At 47.8% G+C, this 25136-nt stretch overlaps 1 protein-coding gene across 1 annotated transcript in view; it reads right to left on the reverse strand.

Moving 5' to 3' along the window:
- Positions 1-25136, reverse strand: part of NEGR1 (neuronal growth regulator 1) — a 188515-nt gene that overhangs the window by 82044 nt on the left and 81335 nt on the right. Inside the window, exon 3 of the mRNA XM_085231420.1 lies at positions 4374-4499. Coding sequence (XP_085087546.1) covers positions 4374-4499 — 126 coding nt within the window. The remainder of the gene's footprint in view (positions 1-4373; positions 4500-25136) is intronic.

Consider the following 25136-nt stretch of genomic DNA (forward strand, 5'->3'; position numbering starts at 1 on the left):
TACATCTCTGTGGCTTTAGGGCTGTCCGGGAACGATAGGACTGGCGTTAGGCTCCACTCAGTCCTATCACACTCATGCACACACCCCAAGGGCAAGTGTGAAGCAGGAGGCAGGCATGAATACATTCCAACCTAACATCAGAGTAATTTCTAGGAAAGTGCAGATCTCCTCAATATTCATGAAAAAAAAACTGTTATTCTGTGTATGCTGAACAGTTCTTCCTTTGGTTGGATGGTTGTTTTTGGGAAATACTTCAGTGCCACCTTTCTCTGGAATGAGACTGGATGAACAGAGTACTCAAACCTACACTCCCAAACATGTGTATGTGTATGAAATGTTGATCCTCATGTTTCAGGAAAAAAAATGGAAACTGGATTAGAAGTGATGGTGACAAAGCTGTGGGAAAGGTCAGGACAGTAGGGAAGGTTTAGAAAGGGTGAACCTGGAAGTCACCAGAGACCATAGACTGAGAATCGTAAAGGGTGGAAAAGATTCCCAAGATCAAGTCCAACTATCAACCCATCACTATCATGCCCAGTAAACATGTCTCTTAATGGCACCTGAATGGTGACTGCTCTCCCACTGGGACAGCAGTGTGAATTGGTGCCACTGGCCACCACACTAGGACAGAGGAAGAATCAACCAAGGGAGGTAACATCTACATCAGTGAGGAGAACTTAATTACTCACTGCATCTCACTGCCACTAGATTGTCTGAGACCAACTACTATCACAGAATCACAGAATGGCCTGGGTTGGAAGGGACCCCAAGGATCACGAAGATCCAACCTCTCGACCACATGCAGGGCCACCAACCTCCACATTTAACACCAGCCCAGGCTGCCCAGGGCCCCATCCAACCTGGCCTTGAACACCTCCAGGGATGGATGGGGCATCCACAGCCTCTCTGGGCAGCTGTTCCAGCACCTCACCACTCTCAGAGCAAAGAACTTCCCCCTGACATCCAACCAAAATCTTCCCTCCTTCAAGTTAAAACCATTTCTCCTTACTAGGATGTATTTGAGGAATGTTAGGACAATTGAGGAACACTGAACATAAACCCAGAAGGAAGGAGGAGAGAGGTGAAAGAGGTGAAGAGGTATACGTAAGTCCCAATGTGTCAGTATTCATATTTCTTCAGTGTTCTTCAAGTTCTGCAGTTGATCCTGCTACAATCTGCCTTGTAGTGGGTGGGACAAGGTAGGGCATGGGCTGCATGCTGCAGTGGGAAACCAGAAGAGACTGTTGCATGTAATCAAGAAGGGGTAGTCAACACTAACACTACCACACTGCCACAGAACTACGCAGAAGGAGGAGTTCCTATACTCAGTCACTACTTTTGCCTGCAGCTCTGAAACTCACTAGCAAAATGTAACTACCACCTCCATTTGCACTGAGCTGCTGCTCTGTCCCTGTGCTGCGTGCAGGGCTGGCTGTTGGGCAATGCAGTGCTGGGGTCCTGCAATGCTGTGCACAGCCAGCCATGCTTATCAGTGCTGGCAGCCGGTGTTTGTCTGAGATGTGTGCAGCTTCATCTAAAGCCACTTGTGGTAAGTAGGACTGTGAAGCTGAGCGCTCCAAGCAAAGCAGAAAGTGAAGCTGCTCCTGCAGTTATGAGTGCTGCTCTCTGTATGTGCACACAATGCAATGTGCCCGAGGCCCTGCACACTGCAGCCCAGCACTGGCTGAGCCGGGAGATGGCTCTGCTTCTCTAAAGGATGTAACCTGCTTTGCATTTAGACAAACCCTGGGCTTCCCCTTCTCCTCAGCGGCCACAAAGCATGCGGCGGTGCAGTGCTGGAGTGCAGGGTGCAGCCTGCACGGCCCTGAGCTGTGTCAGGAACCTCCCCATGGAAGGTCTGGCCAAGAGTGAGTGGGGAGGAAGCTTCCATGCGTACGGCACCAGCATTCTGCACAGCACTAACATCTCGAGTCTTCCAAATGGCTTTTGTTGTTACTGCTGGTGGCAGTGTTTGCAGAGTTGCTTTTCAAAAATGGAACCGTACCAGCATGCTGCGCAAACAAGTGTGAAGAACTGGAATTATGCTTCTAGCAGACCTTAATTCTTTAAAATTCTGGTTTCGTTCTTAAACTATTGATGCTGCACTTTGCTCCTAAATGTCAGAACAAAATAAGTAATACCTGCAATTTATTCCGATGACATTTCAACAATACCAGATTTTCAGATTACAAACCGCGGCGACGCGTTCCTTACGGTGCTGTGCTGAATGTGTAGATTTGGTGGATTTACATAATGGCTTTGCATAATGAATATTTATATAATGAATGCATTTCCATAATGACTGCAAGTTAAACATGCACTGTAAAGATTACAGGGCAATAATTTATGTACTAAGTTAAAAATCACCTCTAAATACATTTTATTTTTGTTCCTCCGAAAGGTGCATTTTATCTCTTGTTCAAAAAAATGGAATCTGACCCAATCCAAGTAAGGGCTGCATCGATGCAAATCACGATAATATTTTGGCATTAGTCTATATTGAATCATTTGTATTCTGAGTTTTCCATTTCTTATCTTCCAGCAGCAGCTCTGACAAACAATTTCAGAATATTACAAATACAATTCTTTAATATAATTTAGCGTTGTGTTCTAGATGCGACACTTGTGTGTAATCCTCATTAGTGCCACCGGGAATTACGGAGGGAAACTGATAGAAATTACAAAGTGCAGATGAAGCTCACGTGTAGATAAAGGTAATTTGCTGCGGGCATAATACGAGCCCATACAGCAACCTGGCGTTCTCAGCTCTCCTGCATTTAATTGGATTTCAGTGCTGTCTGTGGCTGCCGGTACAGCAGGGCGTGCAGCTGAGCCCAGGAACAGCATGATGTGACTGAAACACTTGCAGCACGGACTGCACTCTGCTCACTGCATGCCTGCTCCCAGCAGCACACTGGAGGCCGTGGGCTGATGTGCAGCTGCAGAGCAACGAGGAGCAAAGCTGTGTGAGCGGGCAGCAAACCTAATATGGCCTCGATGCCATCCTGGAGGGAGGTGCCCACACACACCAACCTTGTGCTCCTGCCCATAGGGCAGTGCCATCAGCACAGCACAGCCCACAGCCCACAGCTCACAGCTCTCCTCCCCTGCCCTTGGGCCAGCACATGAACACAGGGGGCTCACTGAGAGCCTTGTTCTCCAGGCAGCAGCTCTGCCTGGACTCAAGGTGGGGGTCCTGCTCGTCACTCTGGGTGGACTCATTCTCCTCTTCTGCTATTTTCCTCTACAGGACAATTTTAGCAGCTCCTTTCTGTAAAAACCCTAATGCTTTATGCTATTACTCTAAAGTATCACTGCAGTTTCCAATAAAATTTTATTTGACATTTAGTTAAAGTCCATTTTTTGCTGCAGCTGATTTTTCCCTTGTCCCCCAGTGGATACTTCCAGCAGAACTCACTGTCATTGTCTTAAAGGTCAAAAGTTAGGTTTTTTTCTGACTCTTGCTTTGAAAAGGAAACTGCTGTTGGACGATGACAGCCCGCAGAAGGCAGCAGCCCGTGGAGCCGGCCTTCCCTGCAGCACACGGCTGTCAGAGAGCTTCTGTGAGCAAACAGAGGGCTCCTCACCGCAGAGCTGCTCCACAAAAACTGGCACAGCAGTGGGGATCCCCCAGGGTGGGCTGCAGGTTGTAAGGCTGAATGGGAGGGACATCTCCTCAAGTCTATGCTATGATGTGTTTTAGCTTTCACTTCTAGAGAGCCCTTGGATTGGCTTTAGTGTGAGCTGATCATATCATAGAATTATAGAATGGCCTGTGTTGCAAAGGCCCACAGTGCTCATCAGTTCCAACCCCCTGCTGTGTGCAGGTCCCCAACCAGCAGCCCAGGCTGCCCAGAGCCACATCCAGCCTGGCCTTGGATGCCTGCAGGGATGGGGCATCCACAGCCTCCTTGGGCAACCTGTTCCAGTGCCTCACCACCCTCTGGCTGAAAAACTTCTTCCTAATATCCAACCTAAACCTCCCCTGCCTCAGCTTAAAACCATTCCCCCTTGTCCTATCACCAGCCACCCTTATAAACAGTCACTGCCCCTGCAGCCTGTTAAAAAGAACTCCTGCTCAAATGAGCTTTGGCTCTTCAGGCTGAGACAGCCACGGCCTGTACCCCTGGGGAGCCACCCATGCCCCAGAGAAAAGCATGCCCTCTTTCAGGTGCCTTTTTTGTCCCTTCCCATGTTACAACTGCATTATGGCTCTCACTCTTGTGAGCTTAAATCTGATGACGCTTTCCTTTTCCACACATCTGGTCAGACACACATCCTGGATGACATGCAAAAGCAGTGCTGTCCCACCTCTGAAAGCTGTTACTGCTGGGACTCAGCAGGAAGCTCCCAGCGACAGCCCAGGCACTTACCAGATGGAGAGATGTGTCTCCAGGAAATGGAGGGCTCTGGTTTCCCGGTGGCCAGACACACCAGAGTAACATTGCTGCCTTCGTTCACAACGATGTCACTCGAAATACGAAATATCTTCGGAGAAACTGTAAGGAAAGTAGAGAGGTTGTGAGGGAATGCCATTGAGTCAGTGCCACCGAGACAGAGCTGCCTTCAGAGCGGAGGCTGAGCAGGCTGTGTCTGTGCATTGCCGTGGCCACAGAAGCACACAAACCTGCTGGGAGGCCACAGTGCAGAAAGAACACCAGCGCTGTGAAGGTGTGACCACAGCCATTTTAATCACGTCTGCAGCACAGCCCGGGGACTTGAAATATTGCAAATACGAAAGCAGCAGTTTCCTCTGTTTTGTACAGAGCAGGGATTGCTATGAGACCCCAGTAAAGTGCTGCTGACGGATGGATGCTCCCATCTGGGAGAAGGCTGAGCTTACTCGTGACAGCTTGGAAAGAAAATGTAATTAAATTTTTCTTGTACTTCAAAAAATAATGGTGTTTACACCCATGTATATATAGGGAGTCCTATCTGTTCAACAAGGAGACCAAAACAAACACATTTGTTTCTGTTATGTTTCTTTCAGGTCTGCAGTATTTGATAAAGAAAGATTTCTTCCCTAAACCCCACTATTCGTCCATCTGGTCATAAGGCAGAGCCCCACACGGAGCAAAAATAGCACGGAGCTGTATGGAGCCTGCAGTTCCAGAGAAATAAGAAAAGAAATAAGTGTTCCAGAGCTGTGGGGATGTGGCACCGAGGGACATGGGCAGTGGGCATGGGGGGGAGGCGGGGGCTGGGGATCTTGCAGGGCTTTCTCAACCTCAGTAATTCCATGGTTCTGTGTTTTTATGTGTCTATGTTCTGTGCTTTGGGATCCACACCTGCAGATGTTCTCCAACCCTTTCATGAGTCCATTGAAGATAGTGCATCAGAATGAGTCGGGGTCAGAAAACTTCAAGGAAGGTGGAAATTCCCTGTGCTTGCCCACGGCTACGCATTTGTGAGCAAAGAAAATTAAAAGTCTGTGCAGTGTATTGTTAATTAGCAAAGAAATGTTGTCCACAGGGAGTCGACAGGTCTGGGAAAGGCCTTTCCCTCTTCCTATGAGAGTGAAGGTCGGTGCTGCTATCCTTTGAAGTTCAAACAGGTCTACAACACAGCCACTGAAACAGCAGAAGCTGCCTGAGCTCAGCAGCCACACTCACAGAGGCAGCAGTCCCTTCCTCCTATCCGCTTGGTGCCCAGGGAAAGCTCACAGTCCTTACACAGCGTTTGCAGGAGCTGAACCACACGCCAGAGTTCCCTCCAGGCACCGACAACTCACTGATCAGAGTGGTCCCCCAACCCCGCTGCCCAACCCCGCTCTGCAGAGCCTGGTGCCGAGGGCTGGGGCACACAGCCCTGTGCTCTGAGCAGCCCCTGCCCTGAGCAGCAGCTCCGAGTGCTGAGCAACAGCAGGAGGGATGGATCTGCTTCCCAGCTGCCCTGAGCCTCATCCCGGCTGAGACGCAGAAATCCTTTGGAGAGAAGAATATCACAAGCAGTGCAGCAAATATTGGGGCTTTATCCAGCCTACAGTATTTGAAAAATATCCTTCTCAGCCTGAGCCACGTATTTCTTATTCCTTCAGAAAAAAACACACTTGTGGGAAGTTATGTGTAGGAATTGAGTAACTCAGCACAGCCCTTCTCACAAGTAAATACTTACAATTAATTGGTGTCTATCTGGAATTGTGGGAATGTCTTCCAGATACAATAGATATTACAGGTTAAGATTTCCAACAGTTTCTTATTCCAGGTTCTGCACCCTTGATGGTAGAAAAATAGGGATTGGCTCCTGCTTCGGCACTATTATGCAGTGCTGTAAGTGGGTTTTCACATAGCTGCTACACAGTGCTATTTACCCCAGTAAGTTATTTGCTGTAAATGGTCAGCACACAGAGGGGCCCTGGCTGGAACATGCCCTGCTGCCCCATAGCACCTGTGTGCCCCACAGACACCGCGGTCCCCTGCTGCTCAGCCTATGTCAGGCTCAGGGTCAGACCGGACCCCACGTCTGTTGCCAGAGGTGGATGCACGAGCCTCCCACTCACTGCTAAGTGCACGGGCTGAGACTGACGGGTAAAAACCTCTTAGAAGTACAGCAATGTGAATTTCAGGTGTGCTCGATTGCCGTCCTTCGGCATAACAACGAGGCAGAAGAGCTGGCTCATATCAGCATTCATAATCAAATTTCCAAAAGGACAGGTTTCCAAAGAGAACACACTGACAGCACTGCCATAGGCAGGAACCTCGCACTGAAACAACAGGGCTTCATTCAGCTCGCACTGATGAGCATCTCCTTTCCAAGACAAAGATCAGCACGGTTTGCTCTTTCCGCCGCTGCCTCATCCAAGCACTGCCCTCCTCTGCCCCTGCCCTCGCATGAGGCTCTGAGCGCTCTTTCTCACCCACTGCCTCCCAGCTGTGCTCACATGAAGCACAGAACACGGCCCTGATGTCTGGGGGCGGCCGCTATTGCCTTCTTTGTTGTAGGCTTTGCTGCTTTGTTCCCAAATCTACACCGTTTTGGGAAGTGCTTTAATTTTGATAAAACCATGTGTTCCAATGGCCGATAGTCAGAAAAACTTTACCCATCAGTGTGGCGTGCAAGCTATGCTTATGGAGCACGTGTGTGCTGGGACTGAAATGCTGCAGGTTTCGGGAGCACCCGGCCGGAGGGCAGCTCGGGGCCATTGGCCTCAGCTCAGCCATTCCCAGCACCAGCAGCTTCCCAGGAGTTGGCCGGAAGGCTGTGCTGCAGAACTCTGGCTGTGCTGCAGAACTCTGGCTGTGCTTATCCTGGCAGTTCCAGGTGATGCTCGCACTGCCACTCCGGGGAAGCGCTTCCAGCAATTAAATACCCCTCACTGCTGGGAAATAGCATCTTTCTTCAAAATTGCATTTCACTAAATTCAGCTTTCAGAAATCAGATCTTATTATGTTTTTGTCTGCAAGACTGAACATTCCCCTTACTATCAAGTATCTTTTCTATGACTAAGGATCCATAAAACATGATAAATCACCTCTTCATTTTTCTCTGCAGATGATTTAAGCACCACAAGCTTAATTTTCGTTAGGCTTGATAGATAATATTTGTTTCTCTCTTTTGAGGACTGTCTGAATCATCCTGACACGTGAACAGTGGAACACAGCATAGCGGTCTATTGAGAGCCTTACCAGTGCTGCGTGCAGAAGCACACTGTGTTATCTCAGCTCTACTCCTCTTTCTCAGTGCTGCTGTCCTCGTCCAAGCTACCATTCCTTCCATCCCCATCATATGGGCTATCGTCCCTGCCATCCCCGCTATCTCCATCATCCTTACCACCCCTATCACCCCTACCATCCTCACCATCTGGGCTATTGTTCTTGCCGTCCCTACCATCTCCATCATCCCAACCATATCCATCATCCCTACTACCCTCACCATCCAGGTTATTGTCCCTACTACCTCCATCATCCCTGCCTTTCCTACCATCCCCACCATCCAGGCTACTGTCCCTGTCATCCCTACCATCCCTATCACCACTGCCACCCCCATCACCCTCCAGCTCTGGCCCTTGGCAGCACTGGTGGGGGACAGCAGGCCTAGGGGGATACAGGTGGCTTTGCTGGATGTGGGGTCTTCTTGCACTCTCCTGCGTTGTTAAAAACATCACTTACGTGTGATCAGAAATGACCCAAGTATTGAATTATTATTCCTAAATTATTCACAAATTTCTAAATTCTTTAGGAATGATGAAGTATCCCGAGGCTCCTGCTGGCTGCATCACTGATGCACATCAGTGTGTTCCTCCCTCCTGAGCACTCCCATAGGAATCTCTCTGCTCCCCGCACTCCGTGCAGACACGTGGGGTGCCTGGAGCAGCAGCAGGCAGAGGGGGCTCTCTGGCCACGAACTACAAGCATGTTTGAGCTCATAGTTCTCCCCAGAGCCCAGAGTTATACGAGCCATTATTGTGCAGGGGACTGACAGCGAGTCTGTACTTCACTGTGCCTCATTTCTCATTTTCAAGGACTGGAATTATATTCTCAGTTACATTCAAGTGCACATAAATGATGCTGCGTAATAAAGCTTACTGCTGTCATGGGAATGACTGTAGGACTGAACTGCTCCTGTAGATGCTGCTGCTTTTTGAACGTGGGAGAGGATGACTTATTTCCATCACAATTTAGAGTCATCAGGCAAATAACCTGGAGTCAAAGCAGTGCACCCAGCCTGTCTGCTGCAGCGTGTGCTGCCATGCTGCTCCCTGCTGGAACGTCCCGGCAGCTCCCAGTGCCTGCATGTCTGCATGGGACTGCAGCTGCACCCAGCTGGCAGCGCTGCTGCTTTGGGAAGCATCCCTGGGAAGGGTGATGGCAAGCCCTAGCATACATTGGTTTAGTGATGTTTGTTAAATTAAGGCCATCAACTCCATTTTGAGATTATAATGTAGTAATTCCTCTCATATACAGAATATTGACAATTCCAGTAGAATGTATAAAAAACGATGAGAAGAATTTGGTTGTAAGCATAGAAGTGTCACATGTGGGAGTTGGGAAGAGGGATTTTGCCACAGGAATTTGAGGAGTCCCCACAGTCCCCAGTACCCCAAAGTCCTTCAGCCAAATGCTGGGCTGCACACCCAGCCTCTCTATCTGTAGTGATTATTTTTGCTGGTTATAATTTCATAATTTTGCAATAACACAGGAAGGGGAGGGAAGATGCTGCTCTCAGCAGCTCAGCAGTTGGAATTAATTCATTGGCTGCTCCATCTATGCAAACACCTGCTGTGGGCAGGCAACCAGCAGTGGCACAGGGGTGAGCAAAACCTCCACTCACTGCATTCCGGGTTGTCCTGTGCCACACTCTGCAGCACACTCCTGGTATGCAGGAGGAAAGCAGCACAAATGCAGGGGCATAGCAGCACCAAGAAGTGCAGGGGCACAGCGTCAATGCAGGGGCACAGCACCAATGCAGGAGCACAGCATCAATGCAGGGCACAGCATCAATGCAGGGGCACAGCATCAATGCAGGGCACAGCATCAATGCAGGAGCACAGCATCAATGCAGGGCACAGCATCAATGCAGGGCACAGCATCAATGCAGGAGCACAGCACCAATGCAGGAGCACAGCATCAATGCAGGAGCACAGCATCAATGCAGGGGTACAGCATCAATGCAGGAGCACAGCATCAATGCAGGGCACAGCATCAATGCAGGAGCACAGCATCAATGCAGGAGCACAGCATCAATGCAGGGGTACAGCATCAATGCAGGGGTACAGCACCAATGCAGGAGCACAGCACCAATGCAGGGCACAGCATCAATGCAGGGGTACAGCACCAATGCAGGGGCACAGCATCAATGCAGGAGCACAGCACCAATGCAGGGGCACAGCATCAATGCAGGGGTACAGCATCAATGCAGGAGCACAGCACCAATGCAGGGCACAGCATCAATGCAGGGGTACAGCATCAATGCAGGGCACAGCAGCAGAGCAGCACAGAGTGAGAATTTTAAGCGAAGATTTCAGCTGTGTCACAACACAGGATGAAGAGTTCTCCAGGTTCAGAGAGTGCAGATTAAGTGTTTTTTTCTCACTTACATGCTTTGTTTGTTTTCTAATTGCTTGGGTTCTGCTTTAATCTGGGCTCTATAATGGGGAAATTAAATAAAATCTCACAGAAGATGTCTGAAAGTCTCATTGCAATGAAGCAGGTTGCACAATTTACTCATTTCCAAAATAAAACTAGAAAATAAATGAACATCAGCAATGCACAAACTAAAACAACAGACAAGTAAACATGCCAGTGCAGCCCTGCCATATAACGAACCTCTGTAAAATTACAGAAATTATTCACCATGATCTGATGCCTGTGAAAAACTACAGATTCTACTTTTATCAATCATTTTCTGGAAAGAATGTCTTTCCCTTGGCAAGAATTGGCTTCTCTTTGAAGTATTTCTGGACCTTCAATGACAAATAACGCTCTGTGGTATGCTGGTATGCTGCTCGGTTTTCTGCTATTTACTGGCTCTTAGGGACCATTACATCCAGATCACTAAAATCTGTGGAATTTTTTATGACCAGAGCATAAATATACATAATCACAATGCAGACTTAAAGAACACACTCATTTTGCACGTGTGCATCCCATAAGGCCTTTTAGCACTGATCTATGAGCATCTTTATCTTTCACCCCCGCAACCAGCTCCAGCCTTCAGCACCCAGTAGTGACACAGGGCTGGAGCAAACGTGGCAGAGCAGGGGATGAACACCTTACTGCAGCACCGTGAAGACCCAACTGGGAGCTCAAGAGGTTCTCTATGAGCGAGATGTACTGCCTGTGCATGGCACGGTATGGCACAGCATGGTGCACTATAGAATCATAGAATTGTAGAATTTCTCAGGTCGAAAAAGACCTTAAAGATCATCAAGCCCAACCGTAACCTAACCATATTACTCTAACAGCCCACCACTAAATCCTGTTCATGAGCACCACATCCAGACAGTTCTTACACACATCCAGGGATGGTGACTCAACCACCTCCCTAGGGAGCCTATTCCACAACCCTTGTTGTAATGAAGTTCTTCCTGATACCCAACCTAAATTCCCCTGGTGCAACTTGAGGCCATTTTCCCTTGTCCTGTTGCCTACATGGCACAGCATGACACAGTATGGCATAGTATGACACAGTATGGCATAGTATGACACAGCATGACACAGTATGGCACAGCATGGCTCAGTATGACACAGCACGGCATAGTATAGCACAGCCTGGCACAGTATGACACAGTAAGGCTCAGTATGGTACAGTATGGTACAGCATGGCACAGTATTACAGAACATGGCTTTGCATGGCACAGCATGGGGTAGCAGGAGCTCACTTCCCACTCAGCACCCACACCCTCTCACTTTGGCAGCTCCACGTTTTCTCAGAGCCTGCCTTGCAATATCTGACTTTTCCTCCCGTGTGTGCTGGTTTACTAAGATTTTCTAATATTTTCTGCACTTATGCCATTTAAAAAAACTCTAAAATTTCCAAAATACTCATGGTACAAACCTGTTGATTCGTGGCGGAGGCTATGGGCAGTGCTGGGGCATGGGATGGCTGTGCTGCACAGAGCCTCTGCGCACAGCTCCAGCCCTGGGCTCACCCTGCAGGAGCACATGGTGGGCTGACCCGCACAGAGCTCACTGATGGAGATGCTGCAAAGCACGAGAATTGATTTCTCTCTGAAGCCAGAGTGATTTATTGCTTTGCTTTCCTAATCTGCATATTGATTTCATTATCTTGCGTAGTACCTAGAAATCACCAACATGACACAAGAAATAGATTATTGTTTTATGGCTTGGACACAATAATTCGTTTGCATGACAAATATAAAGAAAAATTAAAATGTGCTGATGAGGGTTATTAAAACCAGCGATGAACTCCATTTGCCACTAATTGAGAATCTATACGACTCTTCACTTCGCAGGCAGCAGATCAGCAGCATCTGGAACACCCCTCATTGACAAACAGCTCTGCCTTCCAAAAATTGGAGCCCAAGCATCTGCATGAAGACTTCTTGTAAGAAAGCCACCATTTCCCATTCTTTCCCTCTCTTGTTCTTTCCATGATAGAAAGGACGAAGCAATGTGGGATGGAATGACAGAGCACAGCCATAGCACACAGCTGTGTGCAGAAAAAGAAGTGAAAGTGAAAGCAAAAGTGGTAGTGAAGGAGGTCACAGCATTACCACACCATGTGTACGTTCTCATGGGTCAGTTTTGTTGTTTTTTTTTAAATATTTCAATACTTCAATTCATTTTGCTGCCCAAACATGCCCTTATTTGTGTCAGCATCTGTAATTACTTGTGTCCACACATACCCTCCATCTCTCCAGTGAACATGTGCGCAGTTTGCATCCTCAGACCTGCCAACAATATTTGTACCATCCTCTAAACACCTCCAAATGCCATCTCTAAAATACCATATTCAAACAGCAACAACAACAAAGCCCTCCCCTGCAATGCCATTGCTGTGGTTGAACATATTGTGCCACAGTCTCTACCATAAGTAAAGGTAGTTGTGCTTTTTACAGTTTGAAGTCATTTGCCAACATGTAAAACGAAGCTCCACTTTCCCATCCGTTTTGTTCGGAGCACACACTGGAACTGCCACTCAAGAAATATGATTGTGTTCTGCTCGACTTCGCCACAGACAAAAACTGGAATGCAGATACTCCCCCAGCCCAAGGCATGGAATTGTTTTTCCTGCCACGGAGGGGGACAGAACAGGGCCACGCACCGAGCCCCGTGTCTGGCAGCTTACAGAGCCCCCCAACAGATGACTTTAAGAGTATGATTAATGGGTATTTAACCTGCACACCAAATAATATAAGAAGCAGATAGGAGCCTGTTCTGGCGTGGCGCAGACCTTTGCTTATGGAGCAATCAGTCACCAACTGGGAAGAGGAAGAATATCCTTTCTGTGGGCACTGATGTGATTAGATCCCAGCAGTGGCTGATTGAGGAGCTGCACACAGCTCCCCACCTCCTCTTACTGAGCTCGTTTTGCTGTGGGTGCGGATGCAGCACGGGCACCAGCTCTGATGGAACTGATTTTGGTGGGCGGGGGAGAAAAATGGTTATGTCTCGATTCATCGAGAATTTTCATCTGAGGTCAAAGCAGAAGTGTGAGGAAAACATCACAAACGTAGCACTTCTCAAAGCTTTTAAAGCTCAAAGTCCACCTATGTTCTTCAAAGCTGGAGAGTAAAAAACCTCCAAAAACTCTCACCAGCTGCACCCGTAGACCCAGACTGGGCCCAAATGGGGCCGTGAGGTGATCAAGGACACCTTTGCCTCTCCCACTCCCAGCACCCAACACCCAGCCCCCACCTCCATGGGCAGTGGGGTGGGGGGCAGCCCCAGCGTCACCTTGGGACCCGCTGACGGCCTTTGGCAGTTCCAGTGCTGAGAGCGCCCTGAGCACCGAGCGTGACAGCTCTCTTTTTTCCAGGTAAATCGAAGGATCTTCATCTCTTACCCACAGTTATTTTGTCATGCAACCATTTTTCCATCAATGAAGAAGCAGGCTCTCTGCAGATAATCATTCTTCAATTTCTGATGCCATAGATTTTCCCTATTTTTGGTGACTCATATTGTTCTCTTGGTAAATGTGGAGAGAAGGGAAAGGACAGCGCTTGTTCTCTCTGCAGCCCTTTCATCACTCTCCTACATTTTTTCATTACTGTACTCAATTTATCACTGAGAAAATACAGAAATAGAAAAGCTATATTCCTTGCCTTGAGATGGATTTGTTATCAGCGGTTCGATGCTTTGTAAAGCAGAAGAAATGTAGAAAATAAAGTAGCTATTTCTGTTAATTGATTTGCAAAAATGTAGCTTCAAATCAGAAAAACCTGGCCGCACCAAAAATCCCACGACCTTTTCTTTTTCTTTCGCAGCTCTCCACCTCTCTCCCCTGGCAGAAGGATGCTGCAGGGCATGGGGCACTGGGGCACTGAGACTCCTGTTGGTGGCAGGTCTGCGTGCTGAGCATGGGGCTGAGGCCAGCAGGTGGGTTTCCATGCAGCCCAGTGCCGGGTTCCAACAGCTCCATGTGCTGTTGCATGCAAGGAGCAGAGCAGCTGGAAGCTGCATGGGAAACCTAAGTGATGGGAAAAGAGAAAACCACGTTTCTGTAAGTGGGTGGTTCCTGGAAGGATCCCTGTCCCTGTGCCCGGGGTGGTGCAGGTGGGGGCTTCGTGCTGCCCTGCACATGCAAAATAGGTTCTATCAGAGTGTGGAGAGAAAAGGGATAATTTGGGGAATTCCTCCCCTGCTGCTCTGGCCTTGTACTGCTGCTGGAGGCTCCAAGAGGATGTGTGAAAAGCAGCAAAAAGAGAAAAAAAGCAATAACCCATGGCTAAAACTGAAAGTTTCCCAGCTGGTGACTGATTGCAAGCCAAGTAAAAGGTCTGAGCCACAAACAGCATTCCATTTTAGCTGCTTTGTTTAAGCTAAATTAGCACACACTGATACAAAAGTACTCTGAGAAATCAGGGATCCTTTCCATGCATCAGTAAGTAAATGATGCATTTAATGATTTCACAGGCAAATGACACCTAATTTCCTTTCCTTTCTGACTCTTGGAGGGTCTCCTTGCACCACAGCCCCGCTCCCCACGCTCTGCCTGGTGCTGTGACCGCGGTGCACAGATGTGAGGCCATCAGCCGGGACCTGCCGTGTGCTGCAGGCAGTGCTGGAGTTTGGTGCCACTGTACCCAACTCAAATGTAGATTAGACACAAGGTTATTCCTGAAGATCCTTTCCGGTGTAGTGAGCTCACACATGTAGTACATCCGTACCTGGATGCTAGTGTGGTTTTAATGGTGTATCGTTACAGAAAATAGGAACACCAAAAGGAGAAACGCGATTAAGTCTGAAAAGAGTCAAAGGTGAAAATTTTGCAGGGGTGAGCCTACTTCAAAAACAGACTGCTCCAGCATCAACGCTGCATGCCAGCTCTAGGGGAATGGTCACTATTTGAAGAAGAAAGGAGCAATGGGTGGAACAGCACAAACATTCCAATCCAAATACATCGGCATCAAACAGTGCAAACACCTCAGGAATGGCCGTGTGCATGTTCTGCACTCCTTGCGTGGAGCTGAGGCAGGGTGGGCCAGCCCTGAGCATGCCTGGGAGCAAAGGGGGGCTGCAGCCATCACACACTAGTGCTGCACCACCAGAAAGTGCCCCCCGCCGTCCTACAGCACCTGGAAGGCGCCCAGCTTTGTGCTATTTCCAAGGGAAACGCTGGGCATGTGCAGAGCAGGGGCACGCAGCTCCACCTGCCCACATCTGTGCCACCCAGCTTCCTTCAAAAGGAGCAGAGAAGGGGCACGAAGCAGGCACAGCCCTCTGCTCCCAGCCACACACTGCCCATCCATGGGCACAGTGATGCTCACGTGTGATGGAGCGCTGCGCATTTGGGTGTTCCAAGGCTGGGGGTTGCCACCATCGCTTTCAGTTTTAATTAACGGTGATCTTCAACAAGATTCTTCCAGCTGCCAAAAGGCACTTTGTGATACGGGAACCCCATGGCAGCGCGTTGCCATCAGTGGGCGTTTCTGCCAGGATGAGCTGCGTATTTGCACTGCAAAGCTGGAGGATTTGCTCTGCACTGTTTTTGTTCATTCCACTGCTGGGCAGTGGAGGTTATTAAGAACATCCTGTAAAATATTAGTTTTGGGACTCACTTAATGAATTTCTCCGTGCTGGAAATAGATTGAAGACACATGGAGCAGAAGCACATCACCAGTTGAGGCCTTCGTGGCTGTACAACTACAGAGCAACCATGATGATACCTTTACAGAATTGCGAATTAGGGATTCTTTTACTTGGGATTTAAGCTTTATAATCATTTAGAAAAGACTATGAGATCGTGGCTAAAGCAAAAGACGTAGATGTCAGAAACACGCTATGCACAGTGATGGTTCCCACAAGATCCCAAGGATGCCAGCAATGCACACAGGTGTTTCCCAACATTCTGGGCCATGGAAGAAGAGGGGAGGGTAGGAACTGCAAACCGACCTATTATAGGGACAAAACATCACCATTTTGCCTGTTTTTCCATTGTATTCTGTGTCAGCTCATCACCATCCCCATACATTGCTGTGAGGAAGAAGACAGCTATCTCTCTGGTTATTCCAGAACCACACAATCATACAGATTGGAAAAGACCCCTGAAATTCCCAGCCACCCCCGGTTCCCCCCCCTTCATCTCCCAATTCCACATCTCCAGGGCTCTGAACACCTCCAGAGATGTGACCCCCCATCCCCATCGGTAGCTCAAAGCAAGTTGTTTTGAAAGGACAGCTGGAAAGCTGAAGGCATGAGACACTGATTTCTAAGGAGTGATTCCCATTGTCAGTTCTCACACGTATAAACAAGAGGGGGTACAACTGTTTACGAGGGTGGATAGTGACAGGACAAGGGGGAATGGTTTTAAACTGAGACAGGGGAGGTTTAGGCTGGATATTAAGAGGAAGTTTTTCATCCAGAGGGTGATGAGGAACTGGAACAGGTTGCCCAAGGAGGCTGTGGATGCCCCATCCCTGCAGGCATTCAAGGCCAGGCTGGATGTGGCTCTGGGCAGCCTGGGCTGCTGGTTGGTGACCTGCACACAGCAGAGGGTTGGAACTGATGAGCACTGTGGGCCTTTGCAACCCAGGCCATTCTGTGGTTCTGTGGTTCTATGTAATTCAGGGGACACCATCCCTAAAAGATGCACAGGGTCATACCTTATCATAAGTAAATGACAAACATGATCCTGCTGAGATGATGGTATTTAAGTTTTAACACTGATTTGAATTGGCTCTGGATTTTATCAGCTGCTGTAGAGCTGCATTACCCCTGGCAAAAAGGTCTGCACACCTGTGGGTGAACCGTTCTGGCTTCACCATCCTCGTGTGATGCCCCACGTAGTTCTGACTGTCCATCTCTCTAATTCAGGCCATCAGACACCTGTATTTGTTTCACCAATATTTCCTGCAGTCTATCAGATACAGAAATGTAATATTTCAAAATTGTTTCTGCTTTCTCAGTCCCAGTGACAAAAAAACATTTCTGTCTAAGCAATACAGCCATCAGTGATTGCAACCTGCAGCCCTACAAAGAACAGCGTGCACGAGTGGAGAGGCAGCAGCCCAAGCTATGGCTGCTATCACACGTAGATTTTGGAATACCTATGGCCAAAATGCTTTCACATGCTGAACTCATGGCCACAAAGAAAAACAACTCCTTTATTGTATCATGGAACTATTGCATTAATTATCTTTTTCTTTCCCCTTTTTTTTCAGGACCCCCCCACCCCCCGGTCTATTTTACATAACAAAGGAGATCTGCCAACTTTTAAGGAATTTTTCCCATTTTCCATATCAGATGACAGAAAGGGAATTAATATTATATTTAAAATGCAAAGTGGAGGTCATTAAAATTTCAGCCTAAGTAAAATAAGAACATTTCTGAATCCCAAAGACCATAAACCAGTGATCTGCTAGAGACAACGCAATAACTCTGCTACCCTTCTGTGTCCAGCCCTTAGCACAGCAAAGCATTAGAGATAAGCCAGCATTTAACTATTTGTTTTGTCTCTCTGTAATGTCTTCGGCAGTGCTGGCCCGAGGCAGGTCTGAAAAATCACAGGATTATCAATGCACCAATTCCTAAAGTGCTCTATAATCCACTCCAAACTCAAATTCAAGTCCACTTCTCTCCTCTGAGGTTTTGTTTTTTCATTTTTTCTTCTCAGTGAACACCTTAAATCAAAGACATAACTGTTCAAAACATCACGTGCATGCCAAAAATGGGCAGGAAGTGAACAGATTTCAGACGTGCATCTCCTGAAGCACAGGGGTCAGCATTTCCTCGTGGGGTGAGGCTATTCTGTTTGCAAACCCCCGAAGCCTTGGTCTGAACAGTTGGAGTAAAGGCCCTGGAAGGGCTGATTCTATGATTCCATGAGGAGCAGGACAGGAGCCAGAGTCACACTATGGGACTGTGTTAAGAATCAAAGTTATGCAGTTTTCATTTCACCTTCTTATATGGTGCTGTAATACATCTTGTACCGTTCATTATCACTGTTACTTAATCATAAATTATAATGTACAAGAAGTACAGCCCCAGTAATTTCAGTCATACAGTTTCCATTACACGGTTTCTTTAAGGAAACTCTTCAGAACATTTCCATGAAGGATTTGTTCCTATAAATGAGCAGTTAGTGCCATACGACTTGTTCTTTGAAGGGAACACACCACTTAGTCACGCAGGATAAAGGGAGATACAATCCTCAGGCATTATCTGATGGAAGCCTCAATGCGAACATAACACCCTTTAAAAATTAAACAGTTTTACTCAAGTGCTGAAGGATGGAGATGTGAACCACAACTGCAGGGCACAGTATGAATGTTGGCTTTGTAACCATTGTTGGATGTATTGAATGGAATTAAACATCACAGGAGGAGAGCAACACACACACTTCTTCAGCTCCAGATGGGGCCGTGGTTACCTCCCCACTCTTCCCCTTTGCTCCTATTGGCACCTTCCCCATCCCCACGGTGTGCCCAGCAGATGTGAGATGGAAGTCCACCTGGTACCTCACCCCAAAGTGGGGCTTATTTCAGTGGCTCCTCCATCGCTCCTTTTGCTGAGAACACCCTTATCTATCTGGGTGAATAAAAAGCCACTCACCAAACTCCACCAAACTGGTGAGAGGGATGGTGGGACACTGTGTAGGGGGAAGTACTGCTGGCGAGTGGACTGAATGACCTTGGAGGTCTTTTCCATCCGTGGTGATGCTATGAAACTCACTGCTGTGTGGACAGGGGGCTCTGCTGCCCTCCAGGTGCACTGTGCGATGCTCCAGGAAGTTGAAAAATCAAGCATTTGAGAAATTACTGCAAGAACGGTATTTTCATGCCTGTTTGCTTCAGAGGAGGCTCTGATTTTGCTAATTGCCTCAAGGAGGGATTCAATTTACTGTTTGCTGCAAACTGTGTTCTAATTCAGCTTATACTTGTGGGCAGGCAGCTGCGTTGGATTACGGCAATATTTGGGGCTCGTTGAGCCATTCTCCTGCAATTCTCCCTGCCCTTTTTTGGGACAGGATTGCTGCCTTGCACCTGGACATGCTGGCCTTTGGCATAACCACATCAGCAAAGCAGCCAGTGGGGCTGGGGGAGGGCAACATCCCCCTCTGCCCTGCCCTCAGACCCCCCCGCAGTGCACAGACATGGGGTGCTTAGCAGGACAGACAGACAGACAGCGTGGGCTGCTGGCCCCAGCTGGGTGATGCTGCTGAATCTGCCTGGAGAGGAGCAGCAGCTGCCCGGCCATCGTGGGGTGGGTTCAGCTCATGAGTGCGTGCTGAATGGGACCAATCGAAGTGCTAACAAACACACAAAACTTTTTGTTAAGAGATTCCAAAGTAGACCGTGCTTTCAGTAACTGCTGAACCATTTTTTGCATCTCGTTAATGATAGTATAATTATGGCTTCATACACCACATGCAGGCACTTTCCAGATGAGCCATGCAGTGACTTGATTACAGTGGGTCGTTAGGAACGGGGCCTTCTGGCCGTGATTCTGCACCTGAGGGCTCCTTTGTTGCCCGAAGGCTGAGATGTGCTGCATCTCAGGTCACGTCACCTCTGCTCCTGCTGGCCCACAGCTCCCTCACACATGAAAGCTGCCAAGTTTTCTTTACATCCTCATGAAAGCCATACAATGAAAGACAAACTTTTTCAAACAAAGATTTTCCAAGCAGGAAACGTTCAAGCTCTGTCCCTGAGAGCTTTCTTTCACATTTACTATTCCGTATTACAGCAGGATCCTGCGATTCTTCTTTCAGCTGTTTTCAGCCCTACCCAGAATGTTTCCTAAACCCGCACCACGAGCTCTTTTTAAAGACATGCATTTGATTTTGCTCCTTCCAAGTGGTGGATTTTGCTGCTTGAGAACATCAGCTATCGTCATCATCCTCTTTCCCTCGCTTAAGCTACAAAACCCAAACTAAGCTGCAGAGGATACAAAAAGGAAAGCACCGTATCAGAAGGATGTGCTTTTACAAATCCCTCCCCATGCTTGTTCATTCCCAGTAATTCTCTCACTGCCACGAATCCAACAAACTCCCAGCACAAAATATTCCTTCCCCTTGAGTTCTGAGCTCACAAAAGCACGCAGAGATGCTCACCAAGGAAGCTCAAAGGGAAGAATCACACCTGCACCAACTGGAGGTGGGAACTGAAGAGCTCATTCCCAACTCCTATTTTCAGTTTAACTGAATCACACAATGCAGGGAGCCCCTGCCATGGCTCACTGGGAGATGCACCAACACACACGCAGCCAAGGGCAGTCCTCTGTGCACTGCTCAGGAGGGATGGCAATTTTCTTAATCCTAATAAGCTTTGTTATGACTTGGAATAGACCAAGCAGCCTGATACGAACGTACCAAGACCAGGACGGTGAATGCATGTACTTTTTCAGGACCGAGCTTTTGCAACTACAACCTAAATACCTGGAGATATGGCCTATGTAATTAACGGGAACAGTTTCCCATCCTTATTTTACACTTTGGGACTGTGTACAGATTGAGGCCCTACAAATTCCGGGCAGCAGCTGCAGGTTTTCCAGTGCAGCCCATGGCTGCTTCTGAGGCAGAGATTTCTCCTCCCAGACCGAGCACTCGGTGGCTCTGGCAGAATCCACAGCGGCTGAAGTTCTTACACTCCATATATTCCACTCTTTATCTGCTTTTCCTCATGAGATCTTTCCACCCTTTCCTGGTGATGGGCTCCTGTTAATGGAGGAAGCACATTTTTGCTATGGATCACTTAGGCAGCTTTAAGAAATACTCTGGCAATGCCACGAGGGTGTCAGCTTCGCTAAAGCAGATCGGGCTTCACTGGGCAGAAGACCCCATCTCAATCTCAGCAGAGCAGAAGATAAGGATTTTCTAAACTGTCTGGACTCACCTAAGGGAAACAAGTGCTTTTGCAGCTCCACTTCTGCACTTCACTAAGTATTCAGGTGAAACCCTTTTTGCAAGACAAAACCAAATAATTCTAGTTGTAATCTCCATCAGGTGGGATAATTTCCACATCTGTTCAACTTTCTGTCTTTGTTAACAATGCTCCGAGGAAAAATTTAAGTTTAAAGCTCGGGACGCCTTATTTTCTCCTGTCAAGTGACAGTCTGAAATTACAGAAGCAGAAACAATGGGAAATGCAATGAAAAAAGAATCAGGTAAATCACAGTAATCACAGTGATCACGGTGACAGGCAGCAGAGAGCTCAATAAAATATTACACTGTTTACTCAGGGTACAGACTACCAAATCTGCTTGCGGTGCTGCAGTGATGGTCATGAATAACAAAATAATTAGCAGCTCAGTTGTGCCAGGGCAGCCACTGCCTTTAGTTGAAATGACAGGGCTGCATATGGACAAGGGATGGCAGAGCCATAGGAATGGCCATCAGACACACATACTTAGAGGGAACCAAACCCTTGGAAGTGTTTTCAGCCAGGTTTGGGGTGTGGGTGCTGCTGCATGGGGTCAGAGGTTGAACTGGACGGCCCTTGTGGGTCCCATCCAAACTGGGGTACTCTGCGATTCAGTCCCAAAAGGCTTTCCAGGCAGTTTTTATTCTCATCGTCCACTTCAGACGTCCTTATGCAAAACCAGGGATCTGCCCGCTATTTGCTGTAATGCTGCTAAGCCCCAGAGGAACCCACCGAGCAGAGCTGCCACAGCCACCGGCACCCTTTATACATTCTTGTTCTGAATTTGCCTTCTTTCCCAAACCCCTCTTTTTAATCTTTCTTTCAAAAGGGTTCATCGCTCTTTTGACAACTGGAGTGCCACACGGCTCTGCCAGCTGGCTGCAGTTGTTATCTTGTGTTCGTGGGGTGGGAGCTCACCGGGCCGAAGCTTTGGGCAGCACTAAGAGAGGCTTCATTCTTTCCTCATCCTTCCCCCATTCCCTCCTTACTTTCCCTCTTTCCATCCTGCTTCTGGCACGGCTGCACACTGCAAGCACCTGCTGAAAGTCACCTCGGGCTCTTCCATCGGACTCTCACAGGTCACAAAAAAGCTCATTCAGCTTAATTCAAATGTATCAGAACTAATATACTTTGGACCAGAGAGCAAATGATTACTTTGTGTTGATTACCCTTTGCTTGCAGATTTCAGAAGATGGAAATTTCAGGCTCATAATGGAAATTCAGCTGCAGCCGTGACCATAAAGCAGCTCCAGCATGTGGAATTACGAGTTGCAGACCAGCAGAGCCCCGTTCTATTTCAGATGAAATATTCCAGACTTACATCCCAGTAAATGAGATCACCTGCTAGTGCAAACACTTCCCATGATTTAAGGCTTTTAAAGAGGGCAGAAAGCCATACACAGACATCTTACAGAGAACAAGCCCCTGCAGCTATCAGTGTGGAAGCAATCCAACGAATGGATGAGAAGGACAAGCCCTGGAGGGAGCGGCCTGCACTGCTTGGTGCCATCAGCCCAACAAGGGGACGTGGGACCTCGGCTCCACGTGGGGTCAGATCTCCCATCCCACTCTCCCAGCCCCTCCGCTCTGTGTGCTGGGCAGGGATGAGCCATGAACAGCGGTTGGCAGTCGTGAGTTAATCTTATACCAAGAGCTGACATCCTGCTCGAGTGCTGGAAATTTCAAAGAGTAACGTGCTGTCAGTTTTAGCTGGAGAGTGGTTGCTATGTGAGTTTAGAAGTCTTTTGCATATTTATTTTGTCCCACTTTAAATAAATTTGGGTAAGATTTATCTCGTTAACTCCAAACGCAAGTCCCTCTTGGCCTGACTGAAGAAACAAATTAGACTTTGCAAACATTGCGAAGACTAAATCAATACATTAATATTTAGGGGACATTAAAGAGGTTTATTAAGCAGAAAAAAGGCCTTGAGTATTACTTTGGAAATATTACACACTCTTAAATTTAAAATATAGGTTGTGGTTTCCAACCAAATCTGTAAATTGCACTTAGGGAGACAGCTGAGATATCTGCACGCCCGGTGTGTGCAGTGGGCATGGTGGGCAATACCCACAGAAGGCACGATGTGCCAGGAGCAGCGCCTGGCTGGGGCTCACCTTGCATCTCCCACCCACCTGAGCCCTCCCTGGTGGCCGCACTGTGACCCACGCATTGCCTCCCCCAGCGGTCAGCTCTGTGCACGGGCAGAGTAACTGAATAATTAATACATAAGGGTGAGAGATATTTCACTTTTTGACTTCAGTCCATCAAAATGCTGAGAGTGACATCATCCCTGCATGTGGCAGGGGGGTGGAAGATCCATGATCCCTCAGGTCCCTTCCAACCCTGGCCATTCTGTAATTCTGTGATCCACAGCTCACGGCTCTGCAGATCAAGCACCTGATTCTGATGTAGATTTTGCTGATTACAAACTCCTACCTTCTAGACTTTTAATTAATTACTTCCTAATTCTCACTTCTATTTAACAAGGTCACTGAAATAAAGGAAACCGGATTATCTTCCTCCCTTTCATCTGGGTTTCCTTTCTCCAATGTAAATGGGGGCTAAAGACATGCTAGAGTTTTTCTTTTTTTATCAATTATCTCAGTTTGTTTTCTTGGTACAAAATACTTCACCCACGCACTCAGTAGCAGTGACCACAGCTTGACTTATTATTTCCTTAGGGCCGTGAGCAGGGGCTGGAGAGGTGAAATTCCCCATCAGGCTCTGCTGGAGGACTGCTCACTCGTCCCACTGGGCAGGCATGGGGCAGCAGCTGCTTCCCTGCAGCCCACAGCCATTGAGCACGTCCCAGGACACAGTATTGTGTGCACAAGATCTGTGGTTTAACCTGTGAGTGCACAGCATTTGGGGTAACACAACCAAAACTGTGCCTGGGGATGCTCCTGTCATGAGCCAGAAAGTAGATCAAATCAGAAGGGAAGTAATGGAGGCATGGTGAACTTGTTGAACACTGGGGTCAACGACAAAACAGGAGCCATGCCCACACTTAGCCAGGTTATGGCCATTTTGCAGCTTGGACCTCTTTGCCTTTCTGTGTTTTACTAATGGAAATCGGGGCACTTTAGATTGCCCACTAAAATGTATGCATTCTCTGAAACACTTGGATAAATAGGATTGGAAATTGCCAGCCCAAGGAGCAGAGCAGAGGATATTCAAAAAGAAACCTACTGCATCTGTGCGTGTGAAGATCTAACAAAACAAAAAGAGAGAGACTGAGTTGGATGGACACAGATTTTGAAGTGGGGGTTTCACAGCAATCAATTTTATAGTCTGCAGTTTAACCTATTTGAGAGCTTATGATCAGACCTAAATATTGTCCATTCAATTTACGACCCCTGGCTCCTCCACTTCTGTTGTTTTCAGCAGGAAAAGGTCTTCTTTCAGTGTTATTCGATGGAAGGCAGTCTGTAGGGTAGGGGAGTGATAAAGGGCTGTGCTGTTGCCTTTACATTTTCCTTCGCTCGTTCTATTTCATGTGCTGCTCCCGAGCTGCTGCCGATCACTCATTCACAGCACAGATGGGAACCCAGCCCTTTGATGGAATGATTCCACTTTGGCTAAAGATCTGCTTTGCCCTTCATTTATTTTTCCCCAATAGCAGAAGTCACTTCTAATCTTTCAATACAAACTCATGAACGGTATTAAAAGGAAACATAAAACCACCTCCATGAAATGTTATGATGTCATCCCCATGAACCCCATGCTGCAAGAAAGCACGAGCAAGCTGCAGTGCCAATTAGCTGTTTGATGTTCCCTTTACAGCCTGTTACTTTCAGGCAGCTCTGTCTCCATCTCCCAGGCTGCATAAATCCTCCACCTGTGCCCTCCAAGTCTGACACGTGGCGGTGAGGCATGGGCATAGAGCAGCACGAGGGGAAGGGCTCAGAGCTGGGCAGAGCTGGGCAGCCCCGTGCTCAGCCTGCGATGACCCACAGAGGGATCCCACCCATGTGGGGCAGGTGATGACGGCCCACCTGCCAGGTGTGCACAGCAAAACCCTCCCTGCACAGCTGGTAACTGTTCATATTGTTGGCAATATGTACCTCAAAATGGGAGCTAAGATAGAAAAAAAGTAGCCCAAATGATCACAGAAAACAGAAATAATCCTGGAGAAATGCAGCATACATAC

This window comes from Meleagris gallopavo, chromosome 10 (genome assembly GCF_905368555.1).
Source record: "Meleagris gallopavo chromosome 10, MGAL_WU_HG_1.1, whole genome shotgun sequence".
Taxonomy (NCBI): Eukaryota; Metazoa; Chordata; class Aves; order Galliformes; family Phasianidae; genus Meleagris; species Meleagris gallopavo.